At 41.0% G+C, this 15,492-nt stretch overlaps 1 protein-coding gene across 7 annotated transcripts in view; it reads right to left on the bottom strand.

Moving 5' to 3' along the window:
* Window positions 1-15,492, bottom strand: part of LOC110449078 (DENN domain-containing protein 1B-like) — a 52,599-nt gene that overhangs the window by 7,435 nt on the left and 29,672 nt on the right. For 3 of the 7 annotated variants that reach the window (XM_021495672.1, XM_021495674.1, XM_021495673.1), the window contains 4 exons: window positions 13,856-13,918; window positions 8,070-8,183; window positions 4,045-4,115; window positions 3,661-3,838 (listed from right to left, as the gene is read on the bottom strand). In XM_021495672.1, coding sequence (XP_021351347.1) covers window positions 3,661-3,838; window positions 4,045-4,115; window positions 8,070-8,183; window positions 13,856-13,918 — 426 coding nt within the window. Of the gene's footprint in view, window positions 1-3,660; window positions 3,839-4,044; window positions 4,116-8,069; window positions 8,184-11,264; window positions 11,298-13,855; window positions 13,919-15,492 lie in introns of all 7 variants that reach the window. The other 4 variants (XM_021495677.1, XM_021495678.1, XM_021495675.1 and 1 more) reach the window with 3 other exon arrangements.

Here is a 15,492-nt window from a genome sequence, read left to right as displayed (position 1 = left end):
GGTAAGGACCATCAACCTTTGTAGGTCTCACAAAGTCAACCCTTCCCACAGGTAAGGCCATCAATCTTGTCAGGTCTCACAAGTGTTTAGTCCCTTACCAAATATGCTGTCAGTATGAAGGAGTTGGAATGTACTTTCACCCAAATTGTAACCAGATACTTAAATTAACCATCCATCCTTACCCCCCAAATTAACATTCCATCCTTACCACCTAAATTAACATTCCATCCTTACCACCTAAATTTATATCCCATCCTGACGAAAGTGTGAGACAAGAATATAGCAATACACTCTCATACATATCACAACACTGTCGTATGTATATTTGGCAGTAAAACCAATCACAAGGTAATATTATCAATGCCAGACTAATCTTACTGATGTCGGAGACTAAACAATATATCACCAATGTAACAAGCACATGCACTGTGTCCGAACATTCTACTATGGCATACAAACCCAAGTAAGCACGAAGAAAAACCACAGCAGCAAACTGGCATGGACATAGTGTAGAAAAGAGGCATGCCAGGAAGGTACCTAAGTTAGCAACCTTAAACAGATGAGGGGTAGGTTAGAGAGGTTAAGCAGAGGAAAGGTATGTAAGGGAAGTGTCATACAAAGATATTTAGCCTCCGTCATCAGCAAAACTAGTTCACTTTTTTGCAGCATTTTTCTTTACAATCAGGGTCAGCACCTCAGTTAATAAAGATGAATAAAATAAATATGAGTATGCATGTAATGGTCATACCCTAAAATGTCCATTTGTTCTCTTACTTTTTGTGCAAGTAAGCTATACATCCTTGTATGACACAAGCTAGGAATAATGAGAAGCAAGCAAGGGAGGTAGGGCAAAGGAGCAGGCAAGGGAGGTAGGGCAAAGAAGCAGGCAAGGGGGGTAGGGCAAAGGAGCAGGCAAGGGATGGGAGGGCAAAGAAGCAGGCAAGGGAGGTAGGGCAAAGTAGCAGGCAAGGGAGGTAGGGCAAAGAAGCAGGCAAGGGGGGTAGGGCAAAGGAGCAGGCAAGGGATGGGAGGGCAAAGAAGCAGGCAAGGGAGGTAGGGCAAAGGAGCAAGCAAGGGAGGTAGGGCAAGGGAGGTAAGGCAAAGGTGCAGGCAAGGGAGGTAGGGCAAAGGAGGAGGCAAGGGAGGTAGGGCAAGGGAGGTAAGGCAAAGGTGCAGGCAAGGGAGGTAGGGCAAAGGATCAGGCAAGGGAGGTAGGGCAAGGGAGCAGGCAAGGAAGGTAGGGCAAGAGAGGTAGGGCAAAGGAGCAGGCAAGGGATGGGAGGGCAAAGAAGCAGGCAAGGGAGGTAGGGCAAAGGAGGAGGCAAGGGAGGTAGGGCAAGGGAGAAGGGAGGTAGGGCAAGGGAGGTAGGGCTAAGGAGCAGGCAAGGGATGGTAGGGCAAAGAAGCAAGCAAGGGAGGTAGGGCAAAGGAGCAAGCAAGGGAGGTAGGGCAAAGAAGCAGGCAATGGAGGTAGGGCAAAGGAGCAGGCAATGGAGGTAGGGCAAAGGAGCAGGCAAGGAAGGTAGGGCAAGAGAGGTAGGGCAAAGGAGCAGGCAAGGGATGGTAGGGCAAAGAAGCAGGCAAGGGAGGTAGGGCAAAGGAGCAGGCAAGGGAGGTAGGGCAAAGGATCAGGCAAGGGAGGTAGGGCAAGGGAGGTAGGGCAAAGGAGCAGGCAAGGGAGGTAGGGCAAGGGAGGTAGGGCAAAGGAGCAGGCAAGGGAGGTAGGGCAAGGGAGAAGGGAGGTAGGGCAAGGGAGGTAGGGCAAAGGAGCAGGCAAGGGATGAACAAAATGGGAGGCAGAAAAAAGGAGGGTCAGGTAAGGGAATTTCAACAAATGATGGACAGGCAAGGGAGGTAGAACAAATGATGGACAGGCAAGGAAGGTAGTACATAGGATAAACATGTGAAACACATGTAGTAGGACACAGGATGGACAGATAAGGGGAGAAGGACACAGGATGCACAGGTAAGGGTAGTAGGACAAAGGATGGACAGGCAATGGAGGTAGGACATAGGATGGACTGGTAAGGATGGTAGGACAAAGGATGGACAGGCAATGGAGGTAGGACAAAGAATTGACAGGTAAGGGAGGTAGGACAAAGGATGGACAGGCAATGGAGGTAGGACATAGGATGGACTGGTAAGGATGGTAGGACAAAGGATGGACAGGCAATGGCGATAGGACAAAGAATTGACATGTAAGGGAGGTAGGACAAAGGATGGACAGGCAAGGGAGGTAGGACATAGGATGGACTGGTAAGGATGGTAGGACAAAGGATGGACAGGCAAGGAAGGTAGGACAAAGGATGGACAGGCAAGGAAGGTAGGACAAAGGAGGGGCAGGCAAGGGAGGTAGGACAAAGGAGGGGCAGGCAAGGGAGGTAGGACAAAGGAGGGGCAGTTAAGGGAGGCAGGACAAAGGATGGACAGGCAAGGGAGGTAGGACAAAGGAGGGGCAGGCAAGGGAGGTAGGACAAAGGAGGGGCAGGCAAGGGAGGTAGGACAAAGGAGGGGCAGGCAAGGAAGGTAGGACAAAAGATGGACAGGCAAGGGAGGTAGGACAAAGGAGGGGCAGGCAGGGAAAGTAAGACAAATGATGGACAGGTAAAGGAAGTAGGACAAAGAATGTATATACAAGGGAGATAAGACAAAGAGTAAGGGAGGTAAAACAAAAGAAGGCCAGGCAAGAGAGGTAAAACAAAAGAAGGCTAGACAAGGTTACAGATTTGAGTCGGAATCAAACTTGAGTTTGCTATTGGAATAATAGAAAGTTCTATGTAAGACATATTCCTCAAAGGGTTATCACTGAGAATCAAAGTGGGCTTTCACAATAATCTAAAATAGCCTCTGTTGATATTTGGACCCGGTAAATGATACCAGAGGTATGTGTAGAAAGATTCATGGAAATCCTTTTACAGCCAATGGAGACACTGATAATGCTGCCAATCATCTTTGCTTCATAGGTGACAAAAAGCAAGAAAATGAGGTAAGACATAGAATGGACAGGAAAGGAATGAAAACAAGACAGGGAGGTAGATTTGTGGGGATAGGAGTATGCTAGTGGGGAGAGGGGTATTATTAGTTGGGAAAGAGGTGTGTTTAATGGGGAGAAGGGTATTGTTAGTTGGGAAAGAGGTGTATTTAATGGGGAGAGGGTTATTGTTAGTTGGGAAAGGGGTAAGAGGGGTATTTTTAGTTGTAAAAGGTGTATGTTTAATGGGGAGAGGAGTATGGTCAGTGAGGAGATAGGTATGTTTAATGGAAAAAGGGGTATTGTTAGTTGATAAAGAGGTATGTTTAATGGGGAGAGGGGTATTGTTAGTTGAGAAAGGGGTATGTTTAATGGGGAGAGGGGTATGGTCAGTGAGGAGATAGGTATGTTTAATGGAAAAAGGGTTATAGTAAGTGGGGAGAGGGGTATTGTTAGTAGGGAAAGGGTTATTGCTAGTTGGGAGAGGGGTATGTTTAATTGTGAGAGGGGTACTGTTAGTTGAGAAAGGGGTATTAGTTATCAGACACAAGTGGGTATGGTTGGAGTTGAACAGGGTGGGGGGTGGGGGGTAACGAACAGTTGAAGCAGGTGTGAAAGGCAAATCCAGTGCTGCACTTTCCCACACACAGTCATGCATGACCACACCGGGTAAGGAAAACTCTCCTTACCAGTTGATGTGTTTTGCCTGACATACGGACGATGTTTTCTGCACTGGCAGCTCTGTTCAGTGCCTGCTGTATATCTGGGTCACTCAAAAGATTCACACTAACCCTGTTGTATGATAACTCTACATCAGAGTCATCATAAACCTTTTCTTCTACTGTGATCATCTTATATCTTGATATCCTACAAACAAAATGAAACATCCAAGCTTAATATGATACTATTGAATACAAATATTTTAATAGCAACAATACATTTCCCAGACAATATCTGGCAGATTATGTCCTCGTGAATACACTATTGAAGGCAACATATCTTATTGAGAAAAGATTGACATAATGACTGCCCTGTAGAAATTATAGATGAGTGATCAGGTATTGTAAGGTTACCTGTCCTGTGATGAGGATGCAACAATCAGCTTGTCTCCTGTCGGCGAGGACAGCATCGAGGGTCTGGGAGGCTAGAATATAAGGTCAATAAATATCAAATAACACAGGTGTCTCACCCCAGTAAAACTCATATTCATATACACATTTATTTGTACCTGATTACTGTTTATAGAAACAGAGGTTGCGATAGGGTTCCTAATAGACAGTCCCCATGTAGCTAACTTGACAAATAACGAACTAAACATTTTCTTGAAGATAGTTTCATTATTCAAATGTTTTTATGCACATCAAACATCTATCTTTGGGCATGCCCCAACTGTCCCTATCACATTCCCTGCAGCAAAAACTCTGCTTACCCTTAGCATGGCCCAATCTGACCAAGAACACAGCCCTGACAATCCCTATCACAGCCCAGACTGTCCCTATCACAGCCCCACCTGTCCCTATCACAGCCCCGACTATCCCTGTAACAGCCCCATCTGTCCCTATCACAGCCCCAACTGTCCCTACCACAGCCCCACCTGTCCCTATCACAGCCCCGACTGTCCCTATCCCAGCCCCGACTGTCCCTATCACAGCCCCATCTGTCCCTATCACAGCCCCAACTGTCCCTACCACAGCCCCACCTGTCCCTATCACAGCCCTGACTGTCCCTATCACAGCCCCACCTGTCCATATCACAGCCCCACCTGTCCCTAGCACAGCCCTGACTGTCCCTATCACAGCCCCACCTGTCCATATCACAGCCCCACCTGTCCCTAGCACAGCCCTGACTGTCCCTATCACAGCCCCACCTGTCCATATCACAGCCCCACCTGTCCCTAGCACAGCCCCGACTGTCCCTATCACAGCCCCCCCTGTCCCTATCACACCCCCGACTTTCCCTATCACAGCCCCGACTGTCCCTACCACAGCCCCGACTGTCCCTATCACAGCCCAACTGGCCCTATTACAGCCCCACCTGTCCCTATCACAGCCCCAACTATCCATATCACAGCCCCGCCTGTCCCTATCACAGCCCCAACTGTCTCTATCACAGCCCCACCTGTCCCTATCACACCCCCGACTGTCCCTATCACAGCCCCACCTGTCCATATCACAGCCCCACCTGTCCCTAGCACAGCCCTGACTGTCCCTATCACAGCCCCACCTGTCCATATCACAGCCCCACCTGCCCCTATCACAGCCTCGACTGTCTCTACCAGAGCCTCGACTGCCCCTATCACAGCCCCACCTGTCCCTAGCACAGCCCCGACTGTCCCTATCACAGCCCAACCGTCCCTATCACAGCCCCACCTGTCCCTATCACAACCCTACCTGTCCCTATCACAGCCCTGATTGTCCCTATCACAGCCCCCCCTGTCCCTATCACACCCCCGACTTTCCCTATCACAGCCCCGACTGTCCCTACCACAGCCCCGTCTGTCCCTATCACAGCCCCTCCTGTCCCTATCAAAGCCCCACCTGTCCCTATCACAGCCCCGACTATCCCTGTAACAGCCCCATCTGTCCCTATCACAACCCTACCTGTCCCTATCACAGCCCTGATTGTCCCTATCACAGCCCCCCCTGTCCCTATCACACCCCCGACTTTCCCTATCACAGCCCCGACTGTCCCTACCACAGCCTCGACTGTCCCTATCACAGTCCCGACTGTCCCTATCACAGCCCCAACTGTCTCTATCACAGCCCCACCTGTCCCTATCACAACCCTACCTGTCCCTATCACAGCCCTGATTGTCCCTATCACAGCCCCCCCTGTCCCTATCACATCCCCGACTGTCCCTATCACAGCCCCGACTGTCCCTACCACAGCCTCGACTGTCCCTATCACAGTCCCGACTGTCCCTATCACAGCCCCAACTGTCTCTATCACAGCCCCACCTGTCCCTATCACACCCCCGACTGTCCCTATCACAGCCCCACCTGCCCCTATCACAGCCTCGACTGTCTCTACCACAGCCCCGTCTGTCCCTATCACAGCCCCGCCTGTCCCTATCACAGCCCCACCTGCCCTATTACAGCCCCACCTGTCCCTATCACAGCCCCACCTGTCCCTATCACAGCCCAGTCTGACCCAGAGTACATTCCCTTCTTACTATGATCTAAGCTTCTTCTGACATTGAGTACAGCCCCATCATAACCTAAGCATAGCCCCTTTTGTCCCTTAGGTTGTAGTGAGACAATATGAATATACAGTATAGAGAATATAGGGTCAAATCTTTACATACTAGGGGTGGCTTATTTTTGGTGAATCACTTACAAATCTTTACATACTAGGAGTGGCTTATTTTAGGTGAATCACTTACAAATCTTTACATACTAGGGGTGGCTTATTTTTGGTGAATCACTTACAAACCTTTACATACTAGGGGGGGCTTATTTTAGGGGAATCACTTACAAACCTTTACATAATAGGGGTGGCTTATTTTAGGTGAATCACTTACAAACCTTTACATAATAGGGGTGGTTTATTTGAGGCGAATCACTTACAAATCTTTACAAACTAGGGGTGGCTTATTTTTGGTGAATCACTTACAAACCTTTACATACTAGGAGTGGCTTATTTTAGGTGAATCACTTACAAATCTTTACATACTAGGGGTGGTTTATTTTAGGTGAATCACTTACAAATCTTTACATACTAGGGGTGGTTTATTTGAGGCGAATCACTTACAAATCTTTAAATACTAGGGGTGGCTTATTTTAGGTGAATCACTTACAAATCTTGTACATACTAGGGGTGGCTTATTTTAGGTGAGTCACTTACAAATGTTGTCCTTACATTTCTTCATTACACGAAGAAGGTGAATACATCCCAGCCAATAGGAGATCATCATAACCATCAGGAATTTCAAAATGGACCACATAATACAAACATCATCTCTATTATGTTGTTTTAAACTCTGAATGGCCATTCGTCAGAAGAAATTGATGATGATTTTTTATTTCAAATCAAAACATTCATGACCATGAATAAATCCTTCCTACAAAACTTGCTCAAAATCTGAATTGACAGGTTTTTGTTTGCAAATAACCCACTTGGTACTGTGGACCAGAAGAGCTAATTCAAAGAGAGGCTAACCTCAACATGACAAAGTTATGGTATGAGAAGAATGAACAAGGCTATATAAACAGTACATACAGAATATATCACATGCAAAAAATAAATGCCAGTCATGCTAATACAACAACCAAGCCTTATTTTACAACCAAGCACATCAATATCATAACTTGACGGAATAATCAATATTAGAGTAAAAAATGTATTACCTGAAAATCATATAAATATCAATGAAGAGAAAAAAATTGAATAAAATTTTGGAAAAAAAAAATGGAACTAGAACATAAATTTTTATCATTTAAGTAAGCAAAACAGCAAATATAGTTTGAATGTTCCAGTGAAATAAGCAAAATTTGTTCAATGGGGTTCAATTATATCCCCTAACTGTCCGGTAATTCCTGTGAAGTAGCTGAATGAATGTTCTAGGAGAAACTGAAGTTGACCCCTGACTTTCTAACTCCAACGGTATGACGTAGTTATAGCTGACCCATTGTAAGATATCCTGTGAAATTTGGATGTCATAGGTAGAAAGATATCCTTCTTATAATCAGGAATCTGACCTTGACTTGGGCATTTTGACCCTGTAATCAAAGGTTTACCTTTTCATCTCATTATAAATAATTTCGTGAAGTTAAATGTACTACAGCATATTCTACTCCAGAGTTTGTAAATGGTTTTCACATAATGAGTTACCGTGACCTCTTTTTGACATTTTGATTTGGCCATTTTGACCTTAATTAAAAGCAGTTCCTCCTCATCCCAAGGGTAGTTGTACTGAGAGGTTTGGTGAGTGTAGCTGAAAACAAAGCTATTATAGTTGGACATCAATAAAGACGGACAGACAGGGTGATTCCTTTGATAAATGTTATAGGGGTAACGGCAATGGGAGAGAACTGTATGTGATGTGGCTTCCACAGTAGAATATGATTATAATGGATCGCCTGTTTTCCGTATAACTTACACGCAGTGTTTTCAGTGGCTGGCCTATAACAGTGGAGGGGCGATCGCGCGAGGTCATTTTTTGGGTGGACGGAGATTTCATGCTTTTAGTCTTCATATTAGCAGGTTCATCCTCCTGGAACAAGCAAATTACCATGAAGCGTGCACATTTATTAGGCTTGTGAACTGACAACATGTTCAATGCAAAATTTTGATACTTCTTGTCTTCATTTCACAGTGAAATCTTGCAGCAAACCAGATCCACTTCGTCACTGCTGTTATTGTTACAATGGTGCCATTCAGATATGCAAAAATTGATCAACCTTCTTTTTCCCAGGATTAATTTTGTTTCTATTCATAGGGCAATTTTTCCCCTTATATGCCACAAATCTTGATATATAAACTGTACAAAAAATTAGTGACGAAAAAACTGATAAATCCACAAGTGGAATATTTCTAACTCTTAAAGCAGATTTCAACTTTGAGTTTCTTTAACAGTTAAAGTTCAACTGCTTTTTGTGAACCATGAAAATATTAACATCTATTGACAGAACTTATCTTTAAAAGAGTCCTAGCAAAGCTATGGGTATATACGGTACCGGTATACACAAGTAAATCAGTCCTAACACAGATATATACGTGGTATACAAGATTTACACTGGTTAGCAGGTTATGAATTTGTCACTAAAATACCACCATTGGTTATTCCTTATCATCCTTCGTCAGCCATTACTGAGTGTTACTGAATGATAAATCTATGTGGTTTTTTTAAAAATAGAAATACTTCATGATTAAGCAAATTGACCATTCATATAAAATTGTGATGTTGATCTTGAAGCACATGTTTGAATTTTGACCTCCACTAATCTTGACCTATACTTGGATCTCATCCTTGGAAAGAGGTTTGAAAAATTTGAAACAGCACATGCCTAGTGATGCTGCACATATGTGTATAAAGTTTTAACGAACAAGATGGATCAAAATATAAAATCATACTCAAAATGATATTTTCAACTTTGACCTACAAGGGTCTACAAATGTGAAGAAATATTTTTTTGACAAGAAAAGTTTTTTCTGACATTTGAGCTTCTACGATGACTTTGACCTTAATCTCAAAATCCCCTGTGGAATGCCTTCTAGGGAAGGTTCCGTTGGTTCATATTCATATGAAGAACTTGAAGTATGTGAATATACCGGGTTTATGTATATTAATTTGAAGCAGTCATTTTGGTGTTAACTACCTTATCAACAGTGTAAAGTTAATTAAACATATTTTTATTCAAGGTCATTAGATAAATAACTGGTGGTTACACATCACGTAGGATCATAGAGATGAACAGAACCATTAAGTCTGCTGCTGACACTTGTAGTGTTACAATGTCAGCCGACTAACACCATTAAAGCATACTATTTTTTGTCAGTTATGTAAAACTAGTCAAACCTGTCTCAGTGACCACCTCTATATAGCGACCACCTGTCGTATGCCACCTCTTAACAAGTTTTCCTTTTTTCTGTGTTTTTCTGTTCCCTTGACGTAACATATGTCCCCTTTAGCAACTCTTTTGACTGTTTTCTGCGTAGTATAACAATGATGTGGCTAGAAATGTAGTAAACTTGGTCAGCTTGTAAGACACACTGACCATGTCTAATAATTGTCAACTCAAAACTCAGTAGATAGATTTCTCCTGTTATAACCAACCCCCTTCCAAAAAAACATAAACTATCCAAAGTTTCTGAAAGTCATATGCCACAGTAAAAACCACTGCCCATCTTGAAATTAAATACATGTTCTGTGGACTGTTTATCTCAAAAATAAACAACTCAGTGAAACTTGTCTTATTGTTTGTTAAATTGTCATTTAAACATTTACTATCAATTCTTTTTAGTATATGTGATTGAGGAGTGTCTTTTTTAACTAAATTAATCAAATTATTGGATCAAAGTCTATCAATATGCAACTAATAGAAATTCAGAATTATAAAATGCTTTTAATAATTACCTGCTCTGTATGAGTTTGAATTAAGCAGCCTTTTTCTGACTCCGAAAATAAACCTCATTAGAAGATGTGCAATTCATACACTAAACTATTGTTTACACTTAAAACCAGCAGACTCTGAAATTCAATGTTTTTGATGTGATCTAAAAATTAAAACCTACCATTAAGGAGTATAGGTTGCAAAAAATAATTGATTGTAACAAACTTCATAAAGTTATAAGTTTCCTTTCAAACTACATGCAAATTAATATAGGAACTTATCATAGCATTTACATATTTTTTAACTTTCGAACTAATTTATTCTGATAAGTAACATGTGTTTGAGTGTTTATGGATTATTTTTAGGATGTTTTTTAGGACGTTTTTCCTGTGTGCCGTCAAAGGTCACGTAAGACAGGTTTGACCGTAAGACAGGTTTGACCGTAATAAGTTTGAAGCAAGGTTAGTTAACTGGTAAACACTTCTGTTACAATGACCTTGTCAGAGCTGACATCATTGTTGTAATTGTCACTTGAACTATTAAGTACATAATTAAAAGCTAAATGCTTGCAAAATCAATCGAAAATATAGAAAGAAGGTATTAATTGAAAATTCCATCAAGTGACACTGACTGATTTCTGCTTCAAAGCCCACACAAAGACTGTAAGTACCATCCACAGTATGATAGGACTGGAGCTGACTTGTGGCAGAAACATGGTACCACACCGACTGAGGTAAAGGGGAGATAACTGACAGGTCGTCGTGGTATATAATACCATCAGTACTCTAATTATACAGCTGGGCAGACTATCAACATATAATAACATCTGGATGTTGAATGTTTCTCACAGGTCAGCTCCAAATCATCACCAAAACCAATTACGTAACGGGTAGGCAGGGAGAGGTAATAAAGACACTGGGTGTTCACTGGAGTACACAATACGTATAGCTGACATATAGCACAGGAAACCATCTAGTGAACACAGACCTTCAACAGTTCATTGTAAACAGCTTGGGTATATTTCTATAATGTCTTTTCGAAAAGGAAAATAGAATTTCATATCTTTGTCCAGTAAGGAAATAATTACAAATTACTTTTAATAACAGTGTGTAAGTATTTCACTAGAGTGTCACCCTCGACTCCCGACAGACATATACAGAAACCAAGGACATCGACCAGTTAAATATCCATTGATACAGGTATTAAGAGAATGATTAATTGATAGTAATCTGAACAATCACCTCCTGTAACGTCCTGTACGGTGGTAACGGTTCCTGGTTATCAAACATAAACATCTTATAACACGCTCAAACAGCATAGCATAGACTTAACAGAAACAAGGATATATCTATAACGACAGACCCAAGGGGCCTGTATTGCTCAACTGTTATTCAATTGTGTTTCCAAAATATATCTGATGCTGAAATGCTTAACAAGAGTTATGTGTGGTCATATTGGATTTTTTTCATTTATTTTGACCAACTTTTATGACCCTTCACCACTGAAAGTACAGGCGAAATGTTACGACTACGTCTAGATCTCGTGGTTCTTTAGAATAAACAAATTGAAGAATAAACACAGTGACCTTGAATATAGGTCAATGTCATTTATTAGAACAAAACTGTTTCCCCTGCACTCCTGAAAACTACATGCCAAATATCATGATTTCAAGGATTATATTTCTTAAAGATATTTTTAAAAACTTGGTGTCGACAGACAATGTGCCATAGCATAGGTAACCAGGCATTTTGTGCTAGGTGTACAATAATTGATTTTTTTTTATTTAGAGGTTAAAATGTTACAACAGCTTAAATTTAATACAAATGTTTGTGCATGAAATTGAGATCAATATTAAACTAAACCTGTTGTTGTATATGTACACCACAAAAATACACTGAAATTGATGACATCATCAATAAAAGTCTACAGCTGTCCACAGTAATCTAAGGACCACATATACTGTATATCTGGTTCCATGAGTATCTAAGTACTGTTGCTTTATTTGAAAGATAATTAAATATAGGAAAACAGAATGGTAATTGCTTGATCAAATGTGGAAAAACTATCACACGCTAAAGTGATAATGTTAACATAGGTATTCCTAGAACCAATATTATGATGGCCAGTGGTCTCCCCTTCTTCATGTCAGGCGTTCTTAGGTACCTTCCCGATAGTTTCTGTGTTTCTATGCATTAACAGTACATGACTAACACCGAAAATTGATTTTGAGCAGATTTTCGTTTCATCTCCTGTTGCTAACCTGATATACAGTATGTGTACTAATACTCGCTATAGATACTAGCACTCGCTATAGATACTAACACTCGCTATAGATACTAACACTCGCTATGGATACAAACATTTACTTTAGATACTAGCACTCGCTATAGATACTAGCACTCGCTATAGATACTAGCACTCGCTATAGATACTAACATTTACTATAGATACTAACATTTACTATAGATACTAACACTCGCTATAGATACTAGCACTCGAAATAGATACTAACACTCGCTATAGATACTAACCCTCGCTATAGATACTAACATTTACTATAGATACTAACACTTGCAATAGATACTAACACTCGCTATAGATACTAGCACTCGCTATAGATACTAACATTTACTATAGATACTAACACTCGCTATAGATACTAGCACTCGCTGTAGCTACAAGCACTTGCTGTAGATACTAACACTCGCTATAGATACTAACATTTACTATGGATACTAACACTCGCTATAGATACTAACAATCGCTATAGATACTAGCACTCGCTATAGATACTAACACTTGCTATAGATATTAACACTCGCTGTAGCTACTAGCACTCACTGTAGATACTAACACACGCTATAGATACTAACACTCGCTATAGATACTAGCACTCGCTATAGATACTAACACTCGCTGTAGATACTAACATTTACGATAGATACTAACACTTGCTTTAGATACTAACACTCACTATAGATACTAACACTCGCTATAGATACTAACACTGGCTATAGATACTAACACTCGCTTTAGATACTAACACTCGCTATAGATACTAACACTCGCTATAGATACTAACACTCGCTGTAGATACTAACACTAGCTATAGATACTAGCACTCGCTATAGATACTAACACTCGCTATAGATACTAACACTTGCTTTAGATACTAACACTCGCTGTAGCTACTAGCACTCGCTGTAGATACTAACACTCGCTATAGATACTAGAACTCGCTATAGATACTAACACTCGCTATAGATACTAACACTCGCTTTAGATACTAACACTCACTATAGATACTAGCACTCGCTATAGATACTAACACTCGCTATAGATACTAACACTCGCTTTAAATACTAGCACTCGCTATAGATACTAACACTTGCTATAGATACTAACACTCGCTTTAGATACTAACACTCGCTATATATACTAACACTCGCTACACTAGCTATAGATACCTGTAGATACTAGCACTCGCTATAGATACTAACACTTGCTATAGATACTAACACTCGCTTTAGATACTAACACTCACTATAGATACTAGCACTCGCTATAGATACTAACACTCGCTATAGAACCTACTTGTCAGTATACACACAATCTACCCTTGTGACTTTGAATGTGATGGAATATTGTCACAAAATAATCTGTAACTGATGAACATAATAAAACTCAATGTGAGAACACCACCATATAGCCCTGACTACAACCAACAGCCAAGGGGTAGGGCAGTAGTCCGTCTAGAGGTCTAACAGAGAAACAACACCACAAACACTGTACCATCACATACAACCTTTATATAACAACATGCTTTACTTACCTTCTTTAAATCAGCCATTTTGTTCTTTATACCTGTGTATGCTTTCTTGCCTTGTGACTTGACCTAGAGACAGAGAAAACAATTCATATAATGTCATATTCACGGTTAGATAGGACAAACCTAGGAGTGTAACTAGTGCTGAAGTGCTAATCATCGGTAAGTGTTGGTTTAGCAGCTATATATTATTTTCAAAAGCCATTTGGTAGGGGGTGGGGGTGGGGGTGGGAGAATGGGGCGGTATTTGGGCAGGTTTCACTCTCATAAATCTTGGGAAAGATTCAAGGGACAATGTTTTGGCAGATTTCACTCTCACAAATCTATGGAAGGATTCGGGGGCAATGTTTGGCAGATTTCACTCTCACAAATATGCGGAATGATTGGGGGACAGTGCTTAGGCAGATTTCACTCTAACAAATATGCGGAATGATTGGGGGACAGTGCTTAGGCAGATTTCACTCTCACAAATCTGCGGAAGATTACTCTTACAATTCAAGCAGGAGGTAGTGGTTGGGCAACTAAAGCCATTGATCAAGGCTAACAATAACCCACCCTCTGCTTGACTTATGGAGTGGACACAAGCTGTAATCTGTTATTTATTGTAATGCTGACCTTGATCTTGGACTGATAATGACTTTAACATATTGATTGATCTATATAAGTTGTAAAACTTGTTTCCAAATCCAATTTCAACAATTGTGTATTGCTTTATATATATTATACTGTAAAATAAAACAGAAATAAAATAAAGTTAATTAAACTTACTGAGGGTACAAAGTAAACTTGTGAGAAGTTTCATAAAAGTCTGTCAGGAAATAGGCATGCTACATTACTAAGTGATTATGAAAAATTTTCTGTTTAAATTCTTTTTTTCTTTATTAAAACTGACTTTGACTCTTAACCAATGTAGCAGGGGTTATACTTATGACTCTTAACCAATGTAGTAGGAGCACTGGTTGGGGTTATTATTATAACTCTGACAAACCTTGGAGGAGCACTGGTAGGGTTATAATTGTAACTCTGACAAACCTTGGAGGAGCACTGGTTGGGGTTATAATTATAACTCTGATAAACCTTGGAGGAGCACTGGTAGGGTTATAATTATAACTCTGACAAACCTTGGAGGAGCACTGGTTGGGGTTATAATTATAACTCTGATAAACCTTGGAGGAGCACTGGTTGGGCAGTAACTACTTTCACAATTTTGGGGAGACAGTTATTAGTGATGATATAGAGGAATATGTTTTTAAACCTCCTCAAGTTAACGGCATTTAATAGTTAATATATAAATTTAGACAAAATTACATTGATAAAATGAATGTGGTTTTCTATATATACTTGTGTACAAATAACATCTTACACATGATATCGTCTCTTTATCGACCTTCAATTGTCATAAATACAGCCATCGGATACAATGGCTTATTTGTATATGATCTTTATGACAACAGAATATTACATATCATCACACAAAACATATTCATTTACTACAAAAGTATTTACTACCAACATACAAATCATTACTACCATCAAACAGAACATTTACTACCATTAGAAAAAATATTTACCACACACACACAGAACGTATACTACCATTGCACAGAATATTTACCACCCACACACAGGATGTATACTACCAT

This window comes from Mizuhopecten yessoensis, unplaced genomic scaffold (assembly GCF_002113885.1).
Source record: "Mizuhopecten yessoensis strain PY_sf001 unplaced genomic scaffold, ASM211388v2 scaffold4481, whole genome shotgun sequence".
Classification (NCBI taxonomy): domain Eukaryota; kingdom Metazoa; phylum Mollusca; class Bivalvia; order Pectinida; family Pectinidae; genus Mizuhopecten; species Mizuhopecten yessoensis.
Note: the sequence above shows the minus strand (reverse complement) of the source record. Positions and strands in the feature narration are given on the sequence as shown.